The 19041-nt window shown below is 41.4% G+C and overlaps 1 protein-coding gene across 1 annotated transcript; it reads right to left on the bottom strand.

Annotated features, from left to right (window-relative positions):
- Positions 1-415: 415 nt before the first annotated feature.
- LOC121565794 (C-type lectin domain family 4 member E-like) lies at positions 416-2559 on the bottom strand. Its single transcript, XM_045217469.1, has 6 exons — positions 2325-2559; positions 2061-2162; positions 1786-1956; positions 1524-1666; positions 1255-1358; positions 416-643 (listed from the first exon to the last, which is right to left on the bottom strand). Exons 1-6 carry the CDS (start codon positions 2464-2466, stop codon positions 487-489), a joined length of 819 nt encoding a protein of 272 aa, XP_045073404.1. The 5' UTR covers positions 2467-2559; the 3' UTR covers positions 416-486.
- Between the last annotated feature and the right edge of the window lie 16482 nt (positions 2560-19041).

Genomic DNA, 19041 nt, shown 5'->3' with positions numbered 1-19041 from the left:
GTAATTGTGGCTTGGTACTGTTGAGAATGTTCGCAGCAGACCTAAATTGAGCATGTAAATATCTGTAGGATATATTTGAATAAGAAATTATGTGTATGCACAAGGTCAAATGTACTAACTTCAAGTTGAACCTGATGACGAGTGAAACATAACTACTGTGACACAGGAAGTTACAAACAGAAATTAAGTAGGAATTTTATTAATACGATACCACAAACAAATAGAACGATAGGTGTGTTTGCATGAGTGTGTGTATGTGCATGCATGTATGCATGTGTGTATGAGGGTGTGTGTGTGGGTTTGAGAAAAAGAGAGTGTGCGAGAGAGAGAAAGAGAGAGAGCGAGACAGAGAGAGAGAGAGAGAGAGAGAGAGAGAGAGAGAGAGAGAGAGAGAGAGAGAGAGAGAGAGAGAGAGAGAGAGAATGAAGGAGGAAGTTGTGTGCACTGTAGGCTACTGTATTGTTACAGTATGTTGTCATGGTGATGTTAAACCACTTTCTCACAAATCCAGTTGTGTTTCCTGTCACATGACTTGTCATTCCAGGCCTCCAGAGGACGCTGATCTTTACGTATCTCAACACAGTCCTCCTCACCATATTCTGGATTGCCACCACCATTATCAGGCTGTGGTTTATGCCAGTACCTACAGGGTTAAAAACTGTCAGATATCATGGTTTATACCAGTACCTACAGGGTTAAAAAACAGTCAGAAATCATGGTTAATACCAGTACCTACAGGGTTAAAAAACAGTCAGATATCATGGTTAATACCAGTACCTACAGGGTTAAAAACAGTCAAATATCATGGTTAATACCAGTATCTACAGGGTTAAAAACAGTCAGATATCATGGTTAATACCAGTACCTACAGGGTTAAAAACAGTCAGATATCATGATTAATACCAGTACCTACAGGGTTAAAAACCATCAGATATCATGGTTAATACCAGTACCTACAGGGTTAAAAACCGTTAGATATCACAGTTAGAACATCACAGTCCTAAATAATATACGCAAATGTTTCAGCTTAAATTCAACTTTGTTGACTGCTACCATCAATGACAGTAACCTGTATAGATAAAGGTTGAATGAACTGAAAATTGGAGCCTTGTTGTCAGAGTAGTTATCATCTCTTATTCTGTGGTCAGTGTTGGTCCACCAGTTGGGTATGGAGGACCTAGAGTATGAATAACACAGAGAATCTGTCCTACTACTTACACTGTGGTCAGTGTTATTAGAGCAGTAGTGTTTTACCTTGGGGTGGTCAGTGGGGTGCCGTCCACCCATCTCCAGGTCCCCTCAGTAACAGAGTCAGTCAGACCAATCCAGACTCCATTGCTGAGGTTGAAGACAAACTCCTGTTGTTGAAAAATATAAATATATACCTATATGTTTGATCATATCTACCCCCTGCACACCCATCTCTCTCTCTCTCTCTCTCTCTCTCTCTCTCTCTCTCTCTCTCTCTCTCTCTCTCTCTCTCTCTCTCTCGCTCTCTCTCTCTCTCGCTCTCTCACACACACCTGTTCGTTTTCGCTGTTTATGATCACCAGGTCTGCTCCTCTAACCAGACAGTCCTCTCTGCTCTCCTTCCAGGTTTTAGTCTCAGTAGACAGGAAGTACCAACTGGATTCAAACTTCTGCCATCCTTCAGGACAAGTTGGTTCTACAAGATGAAAACACACATTTCCTTCAATTTATCACACTGGACACTTAATGAATGAATAGAGACTCATGATCAGGTGTGTGGTATTCATTACAATGTATTACTGTAGGTTTACTCACTGAGATTGGTAAGACTCCTGCTAAGAAAATCTCTCTCAGTCTGTAGCTGGTCTCTCTCTGCAGTCAGGTTGTTGTAACTGGTCTGTAGCTTGTCTCTCTCTTTAGTCATAAAGCTGTAACTGGCCTGTAGCTGTTCTCTCTCTATTGAGTCGTGATGACCAATGACTCCATCTGCAAAAGGGAAAAGTTAATCAAACATGTAACTACCACACCATTGATGATTAAGTATGATTAAGTAGGCTACTTAAGTCTCAGTGACAACATACTAAACTTACAGTAGACAGACAGGCCTATGATCCCAGCCAGTAGGAGAACACACAGCAGCCCCAGACACACTGCAGCAACTCCAGAGGGTCTCTTCCACCACTGAACATGAACTGAATCACAAATTATTCAAGTAAGAACTTTGGTCATGTGTTTTACTGTATCATCCAGGATTGGGACACATAAAGCTATAGTACTACAGGGTAATCTCACCTGTAATGTGTGTGTGTAATTTGTATGTTTGTGTGTGTGCGCGTGCGTGCGTGCAATCTTACCTGAAGCAACAACTCCATCTCTTGGACTGGGCTTGAAGGCTTTTACGTTGCCATATAATTGGCCATCAATGTCCGTGTTCTTCATTGCATCAGGCTCATAGTCTATGAATCCATTCGAGTTTTCATAGACTCCCTCTGACATCTTAACACACTTGTGGTCAAATACAGTAACTTCTTCTTCTAACCTCAACTCTAATATACGTCTGTACCCGTGTCTTCTCCCTGGACTGTTCGGTGTCTGTGTGACATTTGGTAGAGACACTATTTTTTTTAAACTGTCAACCACAGTGAAGGGGAAACTGTCAAATAAACACAACACTGGCCACCACATGACCACATGACTTGCACCAGCCTTAGTTTCTAATCTAAACATGGTTGTTTCCCATCCGTTTTAAACGATTCAAATGTAATTGAAGCAGATAAAAATTGGACCCTCTGAATTTGCACATAGATCATATAACATTACTGAGGCTTTGACATCCCAGCCTTCATAAGGAGTTCACATCAATGGCCATATATGGGCCTTATTTTTCTATGTATGCTGTCTCTGTGTGACATCAGTGTGAGGAGTTATTCAGAAGTGGTGGGGGAAATCTATATCTGGATCTTTATCAGAGGTTTAAAAGGGGAACTTTACGTGTGTGTGTGTGTGTGTGTGTGTGTGTGTGTGTGTGTGTGTGTGTGTGTGTGTGTGTGTGTGTGTGTGTGTGTAGGTGTGTGTGTGCATGTGTGCGTGTGTGCCTGCATGTGGCATGCAGTGTGTGTGTGTCCTCTCAGTACTGTTCTGCCCTCTGTCTGTGTCCAACTGCAGGTCACACTGTTATCAGTATCTAATCACATTCAGGCTGGTAAACCTTGTTAAATGACATTGTTGCTGTTTTATTAAAATGTCCCTTTGTTATTCTTGTAAGTATGAAAGCGATATATTTTAATAATTTAATATGAAAACATGTTTAACATGTTTAATGAAATAAATAACATTTTACATTACATGTACATACTCTCCTCTAAAAACAATTATTCGTATTTATTTCATCTCCTGCTCTAGATGGAAGCACTTAACCATTCATCATGACCATCAACATGATAACTACTAGACATCATCACTTAACCATTCAGCATGACCATCAACATGATAACTACTAGACATAATCACTTAACCATTCAGCATGACCATCAACATGATAACTACTAGACATCATCACTTAACCATTCATCATGACCATCAACATGATAACTACTAGACATCAGCACTTAACCATTCAGCATGACCATCAACATGATAACTACTAGACATCATCACTTAACCATTCATCATGACCATCAACATGATAACTAATAGACATCATCACTTAACCATTCAGCATGACCATCAACATGATAACTACTAGACATCATCACTTAACCATTCATCATGACCATCAACATGATAACTACTAGACATCATCACTTAACCATTCAGCATGACCATCAACACGATAACTACTAGACATCATCACTTAACCATTCATCATGACCATCAACATGATAACTACTAGACATCATCACTTAACCATTCAGCATGACCATCAACATGATAACTACTAGACATCATCACTTAACCATTCAGCATGACCATCAACATGATAACTACTAGACATCATCACTTAACCATTCATCATGACCATCAACATGATAACTACTAGACATCATCACTTAACCATTCAGCATGACCATCAACATGATAACTACTAGACATCATCACTTAACCATTCATCATGACCATCAACATGATAACTACTAGACATCAGCACTTAACCATTCATCATGACCATCAACATGATAACTACTAGACATCATCACTTAACCATTCATCATGACCATCAACATGATAACTACTAGACATCATCACTTAACCATTCAGCATGACCATCAACATGATAACTACTAGACATCATCACTTAACCATTCATCATGACCATCAACATGATAACTACTAGACATCATCACTTAACCATTCAGCATGACCATCAACATGATAACTACTAGACATCATCACTTAACCATTCATCATGACCATCAACATGATAACTACTAGACATCATCACTTAACCATTCATTATGACCATCAACATGATAACTACTAGACATCATCACTTAACCATTCAGCATGACCATCAACATGATAACTACTAGACATCATCACTTAACCATTCATCATGACCATCAACATGATAACTACTAGACATCATCACTTAACCATTCAGCATGACCATCAACATGATAACTACTAGACATCATCACTTAACCATTCAGCATGACCATCAACATGATAACTACTAGACATCATCACTTAACCATTCAGCATGACCATCAACATGATAACTACTAGACATCATCACTTAACCATTCATCATGACCATCAACATGATAACTACTAGACATCATCACTTAACCATTCAGCATGACCATCAACATGATAACTACTAGACATCATCACTTAACCATTCATCATGACCATCAACATGATAACTACTAGACATCATCACTTAACCATTCATTATGACCATCAACATGATAACTACTAGACATCATCACTTAACCATTCAGCATGACCATCAACATGATAACTACTAGACATCATCACTTAACCATTCATCATGACCATCAACATGATAACTACTAGACATCATCACTTAACCATTCAGCATGACCATCAACATGATAACTACTAGACATCATCACTTAACCATTCAGCATGACCATCAACATGATAACTACTAGACATCATCACTTAACCATTCAGCATGACCATCAACATGATAACTACTAGACATCATCACTTAACCATTCAGCATGACCATCAACATGATAACTACTAGACATCATCACTTAACCATTCATCATGACCATCAACATGATAACTACTAGCCATCATCACTTAACCATTCAGCATGACCATCAACATGATAACTACTAGACATCATCACTAAACCATTCATCATGACCATCAACATGATAACTACTAGACATCATCACTTAACCATTCAGCATGACCATCAACATGATAACTACTAGACATCATCACTTAACCATTCAGCATGACCATCAACATGATAACTACTAGACATCATCACTTAACCATTCATCATGACCATCAACATGATAACTACTAGACATCATCACTTAACCATTCATCATGACCATCAACATGATAACTACTAGACATCAGCACTTAACCATTCATCATGACCATCAACATTATAACTACTAGACATCATCACTTAACCATTCATCATGACCATCAACATGATAACTACTAGACATCATCACTTAACCATTCAGCATGACCATCAACATGATAACTACTAGACATCATCCTTAACCATTCAGCATGACCATCAACATGATAACTACTAGACATCATCACTTAACCATTCAGCATGACCATCAACATGATAACTACTAGACATCATCACTTAACCATTCAGCATGACCATCAACATGATAACTACTAGACATCATCACTTAACCATTCAGCATGACCATCAACATGATAACTACTAGCCATCATCACTTAACCATTCAGCATGACCATCAACATGATAACTACTAGACATCATCACTTAACCATTCAGCATGACCATCAACATGATAACTACTAGACATCATCATTTACATTTACATTTACGTCATTTAGCAGACGCTCTTATCCAGAGCGACTTACATATATATATTTTTTTTATACTGGCCCCCTGTGGGAATCAAACCCACAACCCTGGCGTTGCAAACGCCATGCTCTATCAACTGAGCTACATCCCTGCCGGCCATTCCCTCCCCTACCCTGGACGACGCTGGGCCAATTGTGCGCCGCCCATGAGTCTCCCGGTCGCGGCCGGCTGCGACAGAGACTGGATTCGAACCAGGATCTCTAGTGACACAGTTAGCACTGCGATGCAGTGCCTTAGACCACTGCGCCACTCAGGAGACACATCATCACTTAACCATTCATCATGACCATCAACATGATAACTACTAGACATCATCACTTAACCATTCAGCATGACCATCAACATGATAACTACTAGACATCATCACTTAACCATTCAGCATGACCATCAACATGATAACTACTAGCCATCATCACTTAACCATTCAGCACGACCATCAACATGATAACTACTAGACATCATCACTTAACCATTCAGCATGACCATCAACATGATAACTACTAGACATCATCACTTAACCATTCAGCATGACCATCAACATGATAACTACTAGACATCATCACTTAAAGTGATTTTTTTCATTTCACTTCACCAATTTGGACTATTTTGTGTATGTCCATTACATGAAATCCAAATAAAAATCCATTTAAATTACAGGTTGTAATGCAACAAAATACAAAAAACGCCAAGGGGGATGAATACTTTTGCAAGGCACTGTAGATGGCCTCATACATCTCAATATCGTACTGTGTTTTCTGTCTAACATGTCTATGTTAAGTCTACCCAGGTTCTTGTGATATCGTTACCTCTGCCCTGTGTCTGTTCCTGTCCCTTACTGTAAGTGCCACTGTTTTAACTGATGAGAAACTGTCAAATCAACACATCACTGGCCACCAAGTGACTCCCCCTACTTTAGCTTCAAATGGAAACATGTTTGTTTCCCACCGTGCACATCTGTTTTAAACATACACTATATATACAAAAGTATGTGGACACCCCTCATATTTGTGGATTTGGCAATTTCAGCCATACCCATTACGGACAGGCGTATGAAATCGAGCACACAGCCATGCAATCTCCATAGACAAACATTGGCAGAAGAATGGCCTTACTCAAGAGCTCAGTGACTTTTAACATGGCACCGTCATAGGAATGCCACCTTTCCAACAGGTCAGTGACATTTCTGCCCTTCTAGAGCTGCCCCGCTCAACTGTAAGTGCTGTTATTGTGAAGTGGAAATGTCTAGGAGCAACAACAGCTCACCACGAAGTGGTAGGCCACGCAAGCTCGAAGAACGTGACCGCCGAAGTGCAATGTCAGCACAAGAACTGTTCGTCTGGAGCTTGATGAAATGCATAGTGCCAACTGTAAAGTTTGGTGGAGGAGGAATAAGGGGCTGTTTTTCATGGTTCAGGCTGGTGAAGGGAAATCTTAAGGCTACAGCATACAATGGCATTCTAAATGATTATGTGCTTCCAACATTGTGGCAACAGTTTGGGGAAGGCCCTTTCCTGTTTCAGCATGACAATAACCATGTCCACAAAGTGAGGTCCATACAGAAATTGTTTGTCGAGATTGGTGTGGAAGAACTTGACTGGCCTGCACAGAACCCTGACCTCAACCCCATCGAACACCTTTGGGATGAATTGGAATGCTGACTGCGACCCAGGCCTAATCGCCCAACATCAGTGCCCGACCTCACTAATGCTCTTGTGGATGAGTGGAAGCAAGTCCCTGCAGCAATGTTCCAACATCTAGTAGAACGTCTTCCCAGAAGAGTGGAGGCTGTTATAGCAGCAATGGGGGGACCAACTCCATATTAATGCCCATGATTTTGGAATGAGATGTTTGACGAGCAGGTGTCCACATACTTTTGGTAATGTACTTATTGATTCAAGATATAATTGAAGTGATCATATATTTTAGCAGATAAAATATTGGACTAAGTGAATTCGCACACAGATCATATAGTGTTGCTGAGGCTTTGACACCCCAGATTTCAAACGGAGGTCACGTTATCGCTTGTGCTCTGTGGCCAGCCACCAATTTCACCAATGGCCTTACGCAATATAGGGGCCTTTTATCTATCTAAACTGTTACTCAGAAGTGTGTGTGGGAAATCTATGTTTGCATATTTCTCAGAGGTATAAAAGGGGAACTTTGTGTGTGTGTGTGTGTGTGTGAGCGCGTACAGTATATCTAAATACTCTCCTCTAAATCTGAACATTTTTTTACTTTTTTTCTCTTCATTTTCTTCTTCGTCCTCTATGCAGGGTTTCCCAAACTCAGTCCTGGGGCCCCTCCTGGGTACACATCTATGCAGGGTTTCCCAAACTCAGTCCTGGGGCCCCTCCTGGGTGCAAATCTATGCAGGGTTTCCCAAAGTCAGTCTTGGGGCCCCTCCTGGATGCACATCTATGCAGGCCATTTTAGAGATTTGAAACTAGACCCTTACCTTGCTGACAGCAGAGACGCAGGAATGCGTTGTTGAAGTCTGCGGCTCCAGCGGCCTCGGCCTCGTTGGTCAGGGTGAGGTCCATTCCTGACGGGGTACTGGCGGGTGTCATGAGGCTCACCGTACCATTGGCCGCGCCGCCCCCAGTCACCATGGAGATGCTTGCAGGGAAGGAGGAAGTGAAGCTGCGGTCGTTGGTGGCTCGGACGGTAAAGGTTCCTCAGGTTCCGTTGGCCGTTTCCACGGTGAAGGGGACGGAAATGGTGGAAATCTATGTCTGCATCTTAATCAGAAGTTTTAATGGGGAACTTTAAATTATGTTTGTGTCTGTCCGTGTGTCTGTCCGTGCGTCTGTCCGTGTGTCTGTTCGTGCGTGTCTACATGCTTGTGTATGTCCTCTCAGTGCTGGTCTGATCTCTATCAGTGACCAACTGCAGGTGAAACTGCTCTAAGTATTCAATCACATTCAATCAGGAAGCTGGTGGACCTGCTAGGACATTGTAGGACATTAAATCTCCCCTTTCCACAAAGTGGTCATGTTAGTTTGTAGGCCAAACCGTTTGGACCCTACAGACGTTTTTGTGAGAAGACCGATTTCTGGGATGTCTCATGGTCTGACCAACACCTCTTTAGCTCGGGCACCTTCCACTGCAGATGAGGAAGGGCGATATCAGCGGATGTGGTGGATTGAGACGCAGCCCATGAAAAACAGCTTAAAATGAACAGATTTAATTGGGGATTTTTTTATTGTATTCCTTAGATTAATATCTGTAGAAAGTAAGATAAATATATTTGAACTGGAAATGAGGAAATGCATTGCATGCAGAGTGTGCACAAAGTCAAATATACTCATGTAATGTTGATTTGTCAACTACTGGTATACAGAAAGTTACAATCTGAGGAAATAACTAATGGTATACAGGAAGCAACAATCTGAGGAAACAACTACTGGTATACAGGAAGCTACAATCTGAGGAAATAACAAGCAATTTTATGAATATGCTACTACAAACAAATAAAACAATATGTGTGAGTGTATGTCTGCATGTGTGTGTGAGTGTGTGTGTGTCGGCTTGAGAGAGACAGAGAGAGAGACAGAGAGACAGAGAGACAGAGACAGAGACAGAGACAGAGACAGAGACAGAGACAGAGACAGAGACAGAGACAGAGACAGAGAGAGAGAGAGAGAATGAAGGAGGAAGTTGTGTGCAATGTAGGCTACGGTATGTTTTACAGTATGTTGTCATGGTGATGTTAAACCACTTTCTCACAAATCCAGTTGAGTCTCCTGTTACATGGCGAGTCATTCCAGGCCTTTAGAGGACGCTGATCATTGTTTATCTCAGCACAGTCCTCCCCAGTAGGACCTGAATTATTAGGGTGTTGGTCATACCAGTACCTACAGGGTTAAAAACAGTCAGATATCATGGTTAATACCAGTACCTACAGGGTTAAAAACAGTCAGATATCATGGTTAATACCAGTACTTACAGGGTTAAAAACAGTCAGATATCATGGTTAATACCAGTACCTACAGGGTTAAAAACAGTCAGATATCATGGTAAATACCAGTACCTACAGGGTTAACAACAGTCAGATATCATGGTTAATACCAGTACCTACAGGGTTAAAAACAGTCAGATATCATGGTTAATACCAGTACCTACAGGGTTAGAAACAGTTAGATATCATGGTTAATACCAGTACCTACAGGGTTAAAAACAGTCAGATATCATGGTTAATACCAGTACCTACAGGGTTAAAAACAGTCAGATATCATGGTTAATACCAGTACCTACAGGGTTAAAAACAGTCAGATATCATGGTTAATACCAGTACCTACAGGGTTAACAACAGTCAGATATCATGGTTAATACCAGTACCTACAGGGTTAAATACAGTCAGATATCATGGTTAATACCAGTACCTACAGGGTTAAATACAGTAAGATATCATGGTTAATACCAGTACCTACAGGGTTAAAAACAGTCAGATATCATGGTTAATACCAGTACCTACAGGGTTAAATACAGTCAGATATCATGGTTAATACCAGTACCTACAGGGTTAAATACAGTAAGATATCATGGTTAATACCAGTACCTACAGGGTTAAAAACAGTCAGATATCATGGTTAATACCAGTACCTACAGGGTTAAATACAGTCAGATATCATGGTTAATACCAGTACCTACAGGGTTAAAAACAGTCAGATATCACGGTTAACTCCAGTACCTACAGGATTAAAAACAGTCAGATATAACAGTGAGGTTAACATCACAATCGTAAACAATATACAGAATCGTTTCAGCTCAAATTCAATTTTGTTGTCTTCTGCCATTAATGTCAATAACCTGTATAAATAAAGTTTGAATGAACTGAATATTGGAGCCTTATTGTCAGACTAGTTATCATCTCTTACTGTTATGATTTAACTGGATAGAACCCAAATGCAGACAAGTACACCAAGCCAGAGAAGTTTTAACAGGTTTATTATAATGTTCAATAGTCCAGGTTTCCAATAAATGGGGAAGAGCAAGTCCAGGTTACAGGGAGGGTACAGATCCAGGTCAGGGCAGGTGTGGTACCGTAATGTCCTAGTGTCCGTGGTGAGTCCAAAGGAGAGGCCCGATAGTGGAGAGCAGGATGGTGGTGGCAGGAGTGAAGCGGAGGCAGGAGTCAGGTTCCAAATATCTGTGGCACAGGAGAAAAAGTAAATAAACAGTCCAAAAAACACAAGAGCAAAAACAGACAGGTTGAGTCGGCAGCGAGACTAACATGGTTGTCTTGACTATGATCTGACGATGAGTGGAAAGTTTGACCGGGTCTTAAAGGCTGAGGTGATTATGGTGAATGAGCTGCAGCTGGAACCCTGACTCCCGCACACCAGACTTCACTCCTGCAATCAAGGACAGACAGAGGGGAGGGGGAGAGCAGAGAGAGAGCTACCTAGCAGCAGTAGGCCTAACACTTACTCTGTGGTCAGTGTTGTTCCATCCACCAATTTCCAGTTCCCCTCTGTCTCTCTGTCAGTCAGACCAATCCAGACTCTCTTCTTGAGATTGAAGATAAACTCCTGTTGTTGAGAAAGATAAATATATATACAGTGAGCTCCAAAAGTATTGACACATTTTTGGTTGTTTTGGCTCTGTACTCCAGCAAATGATAAAATGACTATGAGGTTAAAGTGCAGGCTGACAGCTTTCAGTATTTTCATCCACATCAGGTGAACCGTTTAGAAATGACAGCCCTTTTTTTTACATAGTCCCCACATTTTAGTGGACCAAAAGTATTGGGAAATATTCAATTATATGTGTATTAAAGTAGTCAAAGTTTAGTATTTGGTCCATATTCTTAGCACACAATGACCACATCAAGCTTCTAACTCTACAAACTTGTTGGATGCATTTGCTGTTTGTTTTGGTTGTGTTTCAGAATATTTCGTGACTAATTGAAATTAATGGTAAATAATGTATTGTGTCATTCTGGAGTCACTTTTATTGTAAATAAGAATAGAATATGTTTCTAAACACTTAATGTTACGGAAATTGCTGAATGAACTGTGAATAATGATGAGTGAGAAAGGTAAAGATGAACAAATATCATACCCCCAAGACACGCTAACCTCTCCTGTTACTGTAATGGTGAGAGGTTAGCGAATCTTGGGGGTGTGATATATGTGAGTCTGTAACTTAAGTAGACATATGTGAATTTGTCTCAATGAAATGGGGGGGACTAGGTACAAAAGTATTTTATTTCTAAACGGTTCACCCGATATTTGTTGAAATTACCCTAAAATGAAAGCTGTCAGTCTGCACTTTAACCTCATAGTCATTGTATCACTTCAAATCCAAACTGCTGGAGTACAGAGCCAAAACAACAAAACATTTGTCACCGTCCCAATACTTTTGGAGCTCACTGTTTGATCATATGCACACCCATATCTACACGCCCCCCTATCTCCAGCGCACCTGCACCTCATCATCTCATCACCACCACTATATAGCCCTGGACTGTTCGTTCATTGTTGTGTGTAATTTTTATTGTCGTGTCGTTTACTCACTCTTTGTTATTCTCTGTCTCATTGTTAAGTAAACCTTTACCTTATTAATTCCTGCGTCTGCGTCTTCGTATACTCACTACTCGTCACACGAGGAGAGAGGATTGGAGGAGGAATCAAGGAAAGATGAGTTGAGAAAGAGCCCATAGACAAGTCTGTAATACCATTACCTGGCTAAATAGCAAAGTCAGAAAACCTGCCTATTTAAAAAATGTCTCTTCTTCAAATCTGATTGTAAACCTAACCACTGCTAATTTAATGTCTAACCCTAACAGTATATTAAGATACACCTTTTTTCAGAGAGAGAGATATACAGCATACATTTATTTTATTACCTTTATTTAACCTGGCAAGTCAGTTAAGAACAGATTCTTATTTTACATTGACAGCCAATCCCAGCCAAACCCTCCCCTAACCCGGACGACGCTGGGCCAATTGTTCGCCGCCCTATGTGACTCCCAATCACCGCCGGTTGTGATACAGCCCGGGATTGAACCCTGGTTTGTAGTGACGCCTCTAGCACTGCGTGCAGTGCCTTAGACCGTTGCGCCACTCAGGATCCCATGCAATGCTACTGTCCATAATGAACTATTGTTAAATCACTCTTTCACAAATCCAGATACATTCATGTCTACATCCTACGTCATTCCATGTATTTACAGGACCAGGATGCCCATAATTATTCTGAGCACAGTCCTCCTCTCCTATGTGTATTATAGGACCATCACCATTATCAGGCTGGTTTCTCCCCCAGTACCTAGAGGGAAAACAACACAGAGAACCAGACAGTCAGACACTGTGGTAAACACAACATTATAAATCACACCCAGATGTTTTTCTACTTAAAATTGTTCCAGTCTTATTGTCAGATTATTTTCTCTCAAATTGTGGTCAGTGGTGTACCGTCCACCCATTTCCTGGTCCCCTCTGTCAGTCAGACTGATCCAGACACAATCAATGTTCCTGTTTAATTCAGTTTGGAATTTATGTTATTGAGAAAGATGAAGATGTCATTTACATGTGAGTATTAATAATATACCTGATTCATAAATACAGATCTCTCTCTCTCTCTCCCCTCTCTCTCCCCCTCCCCCCTCTCTCTCTCTCTCTCTCTCTCTCCCCCTCCCCCCCTCTCTCTCTCTCTCTCTCTCTCTCTATCTCTGTCTCTCTCTCTCTCTCTCTCTCTCTCTCTCTCCCCCCTCTCTCTCTCTCTCTCTCTCTCTCTCTCTCTCTCTCTCTGTCTCTCTCTCTCTCTCGGTCTCTCTCTCTCTCTCCCCTCTCTCTCTCTCTCTCTCTCTCTCTCTCTCCCCCCCTCTCTCTCTCTCTCTCTCTCTCTCTCTCTCTCTCTCTCTCTCTCTCTCCTCTCCCCACCCCCTCTCTCTCTCTCTCCCCCCCCCTCTCTCTCTCTCTCTCTCTCTCTCTCTCTCTCTCTGTCTCTCTCTCTCTCTCTCTCTGTCTCTGTCTCTGTCTCTGTCTCTCTCTCTCTCTCTCTCTCTCTCTCTCTCTCTCTCTCTCTCTCTCTCTCTCTCTCTCTCTCTCTCAATTCAATTCAATTCAATTTAAGGGGCTTTATTGGCATGGGAAACATATGTTTACATTGCCAAAGCAATGAAATAGATAAAAAAAACTAAAGTGAAATAAGCAATAAATGATGTACATTAAACATTACACTCACAAAAGTTCCAAAAGAATAAAGACATTTCGAATATCATATTATGTCTATATACAGTGTTGTAATGATGTGCAAAAAGTTGAAGTACAAAGGGAAAATAAAGAAACATAAATATAGGTTGTATTTACAATGGTGTTTGTTCTTCACTGGTTGCTCTTTTCTTGAGGCAACAGGTCACAAATCTTGCTGCTGTGATGGCAAACTGTGGTATTTCACCCAATAGATATGGGTGGTTGTGTAATCTGAGGGAAATACGTGTCTCTAATATGGTCATACATTTGGCAGGAGGTTAGGAAATGCAGCTCAGTTTCCACATCATTTTGTGGGCAGTGTGCACATAGCCTGTCTTCTCTTGAGAGCCAGGTCTGCCTTCGGCAGTATTTCTCAATAGCAAGGCTATGCTCACTGAATCTGTACATATTCAAAGATTTCCTTAATTTTTGGTCAGTCACAGAGGTCAGGTATTCTGCCACTGTGTACTCTCTGTTTAGGTCCAAATAGCATTCTAGTTCGCTCTGTTGTTTTGTAAATTCTTTCTAATGTGTCAAGTAATTATCTTTTTGTTTTCTCATGATTTGGTTGGGTCTAATTGTGTTGCTCTCCTGGGGCTATGTGGGGTCTGTTTGTGGTTGTGAACAAAGCCAAAGGACCAGCTTGCTTAGGGGGCTCTTCTCCAGGTTCATTTCTCTGTAGGTGATGGCTTTGATATGGAAGGTTTGGGAATCGCTTCCTTTTAGGTGGTTGTAGAATTGAACGGCTCTTTTCTGGATTTGACAATTAGCGGGTATCGGCCTAATTCTGCTCTGCATGCATTATTTGGTGTGTTACGTTGTGCACAGAGAATATTTTTGCAGAATTCTGCATGCAGTCTCAATTTGGTGTTTGTCCCATTTTGTGAGTTCTTGGTTGGTGAGCGGACCCCAGACCTCCCACAACCATAAAGGGCAATGGGTTCTATAACTGATTCAAGTATTCTTTAGCCAGATCCTAACTAGTATGTCAAATTTTATGTTCCTTTTGATGGCATAGAAGGCCCTTCTTGCCTTGTCTCTCAGATTGTTCACAGCTTTGTGGAAGTTACCTGTGGCGCTGATGTTTAGGCCGAGGTATGTATCGTTTTTTGTGTGCTCTAGGGCAACGGTGTCTAGATGGAATTTGTATTTGTGGTCCTGGCAACTGGACCTTTTTTGGAACACCATTATTTTTGTCTCTCCTTTCCTTATCTCTCTCTCTCTCTCTCTCTCTCTCTCTCTCTCTCTCTCTCTCTCTCTCTCTCTCTCTCTCTCTCGCTCTCTCTCTCACCTGTTCCTCTCTAGTGTTTATGATGACCAAGTCTGCTCCTCTCTCTAGACAGTCCAATCTGTTCTCCTCCCAGGTTTTCTTCTCAGTGGAGATGAAGTAGAAACTGGAGTCAATGTATCTCCATCCCTGCTGTGATGGGAGTTTATATGTGTATCTAATATGGTCATACATTTGGCAAGAGGTTAAGAGGTGCAGCTCAGTTTCCACATCATTTTGTGGGCAGTGTGCACATAGCCTGTCTTTTCTTGAGAGCCAGGTCTGCCGACGGTGGCCTCTCTCTCTCTCTCTCTCTCTCTCTCTCTCTCTCTCTCTCTCTCTCTCTCTCTCTCTCTCTCTCTCTCTCTCTCTCTCTCTCTCTCTCTCTCTATCTGTCTCTCTGTCCCTCTCTCTCGTTGATGGTTGGATACAGTGCTGAATGGTTAAGTGATGATTCCACCTAGTGGTTAAAGTGAGAGATGAACTCACCATATAGTTGAAATAGTGGTATTACAGACGTGCCTATGGGCTCTTTCTCAATATATATTTCCTCTATTCCTCCTTGCATCCTCTCTCCTCCCCTCCTTCTCAAAACACATTGGAGAATACAATCCTAAGGGAGGGACCTTGGACCTTCTCCTCTAATAGGGTTGTGTGTGTGTGTCTGTGTGTGTGTGTGTGTGTGTGTGTGTGGGTGTGTGTGTGTTACCTGAGTGCTGGTCTCCTGGTCCATTATTAGGAGCAGTGTCTGCTGTCTCTTCTCTCTTGGTGCAGGTCTCACCGTCTCTCAGGGTGTCTGCGCTGATGTAGATATCCACAATCCTCTCCTCTCCATCGTTTTTTAGAGACCGATGGGACTTTTTTTTCCAGAAAGTACAGATTGGATTATCAGATACCGTTTCCCAAAAACCAATCGTATAGGATATTTTAGAGGATTTAAGACCTATCTAAGAAAGGCAAACACATGTCATTCCGCTGCACATCAAGTGCCATTCAGCCTCGGGTTTTTGGCAACAGGCACTTTTCAGCGGGAGCTTGTCGATCGCCATTTTACATCCCTCGATTAGCCAATGTTTTGGATGCAATCATCAGCAAAATAAACAATAACATACAATTTCCATACACCATCGCACAACAGGTTGAAATCAAGAGGGGTTTCTTTCCCCATCAAACCGAGCAATAGACGGCACCCACATTCCCATCACCATCCCAAAACGAGTTCAACTAGGTGAACAGAAAAGGCTTCCACTCTTAATGTGCAGGTGATACGTTATGTGATGCGCAGAAAACGCTGCTGAATGTGGTGACAAGGTGGCCAGTTGGACGCATACGACTAGTTCATTCTCTAGGACAGCAATGTTGGCCTATACGCCTACGGGGGAGCTGAAGAGGATGGATGGCTTATTGGTACTCATTTGAAGTACATTTGCCATTGCTGAATCAACTTGAATTGTGCTAATGGTCCTCTATTTGTAGCTATATTTTTATTTTTACTGGTCAAACCACAACTGAACGAGCCAAATAAAACCTTTTGGTTATACTCAATCTCTGACACTAGCACCTGTATGGCAGTCATGAAAAAATATTAAAATACTTCTAAGCTTCTTTTGGTACTCCATTGTAGGCTATTCATGGTACAATGTTGTATATTCCCACGGGCTCTAAAGGGATGATTTTGACCATATATGGTTAATTAGGGCGATTCAGAATCCATATAGCCAGGGTCGTGCACGAGCACTGAGGCTGAGAACAATTGTATTTATCAAAGGTTATCTTCTACTGGTGTGCGTATGATGCTGGTAGGATTGTTTGATAAAGCAGTGAATTGGGATCTTAAAGAGTGTGCGGACCTTTCTGTTCTTTACTAGTATTCTTTATTAGCCCAGCACCTATGTTTTTAAGGATCTGCATATGACCACAAACTTTTCTAAGGATTGTTAGATAAATCACACTTTTTCTATGCGTACCAACATTCTTTATTCAGTTCTTAAGTAGTATTGATAAATGAGGCCCCAGGTCTATTCCTCTGTTAATACAGTTCTGTCTGCTGTCTGTCCAGGTTTTCATTTTGGTTGAGATGTAGTACCAGCATTCAAAATCATCTCTCTCCTGCTGTAGCTGGTCTCTCTCTTTAGTCAAGTTGTTGTAGCTGGTCTGTAGCTGGTCTCTTTCCTCAGTAAGGGGTGTTGTAGCTGGTCTGTAGCTGGTCTCTTTCCTCAGTAAGGTTGTTGTAGCTGGTCTGTAGCTGGTCTCTCTCTTTAGTCAGGGTGTTGTAACTGGTCTGTAGCTGGTTCCTCTATTCAGTCAGGTTGTTGTAGCTGGTCTGTAGCTGGTTCTCTTTCCTCAGTAAGGGTGTTGTAACTTTCTGCAGATGTGTCGTGCTGCTGATCTCACCATCCTTTAGGGTGTACACACTGATGTAGATATCCACAATCCTCTCCTCCATCTCACCTCTGTCAAACCTTCTTGGTCATATCTGGCTTGGCATAGCCAAGTTTTCTGACTATAGCTACAGTGCCTTAAAGCAGGGTTTACCAAACCCGGTCCTGGGGCCCTCCTTGGTGAAAGTTTTGGTTTTTGCCCTAGCACTACACAGCTGATTTAAATAACCAACTCATCATCAAGCTTTGATGATTTGAATCAGCTGTGTAGTGCTGGGGAAAAAAAAACAAAACTTTTCACCAAGGGGGCCCAGGCCGGGTTTGGAAACCCTGCCTTAAAGAATCTTCAACAATGTTTTTGGACCATAGCTACAGTTACTTAAAGTACACAAGACAATTCCCCTGGTTCAGAAGAGTATCTCTGCCCTGTGTCAGTGTCTGAAACGAACTGCTTTTGACCCTGTTGTAGGTGGGGGTTATTCCCAGCACACAGGAAGTATCAAATATCAAAAGAGGAAGATAACAACAACATTTACATGGATTTGTGGAACAGAAACATGTCCTGGCTGGTTATAGTTGGGTCACTTTCTTCTTCTTTTCACATTTTTATCTGATTCCTGAGTAACTTCCTGGTCTACTGGGGGAAGTTCCACCCACATACACCAGGTAAACACACCCTCTTATATGGTCTCTTACTGCTCTATATCACTGATTAACATATTGGATGTATACATCTCAACAATGACTCTGGATGCTTTAAAAAATAATGAATAACCAGACCTGGGTTTAAAAACTATTTTAAATCTGTCAAATACTTTGAATGTTTGGGACTATTCTGTTGGTTTCATTAAGCCATGCAAGCTCATTCAAGCACAGCTAAAGTATTTTGGTCATATTCATTAGGCACCAAACGGAAGAAAACAAACTGAAACAGGACTGTACCTGTCCAATAAAAAAAACATGTTTTCATTTGCCGTTGTAAAATGTTTTGCTTTGGTGTGCCCTAATGAAAATGCGACCCAGGTCTGCTAATAACCACCAACCACTGACAGACAGACAGTAAGCTGTTATTGAATACCTACTTTTATAAGTGTTTGTCTCCCCCTACTGGCTGTTTTCTACAAGCTCAGTTTCTTCCTTCTATTACTGTAACCTTGACCC

Source organism: Coregonus clupeaformis, unplaced genomic scaffold (assembly GCF_020615455.1).
Source record: "Coregonus clupeaformis isolate EN_2021a unplaced genomic scaffold, ASM2061545v1 scaf1067, whole genome shotgun sequence".
In the NCBI taxonomy this organism is placed as follows: domain Eukaryota; kingdom Metazoa; phylum Chordata; class Actinopteri; order Salmoniformes; family Salmonidae; genus Coregonus; species Coregonus clupeaformis.
This window is presented reverse-complemented; position numbering and strand designations above follow the sequence as displayed.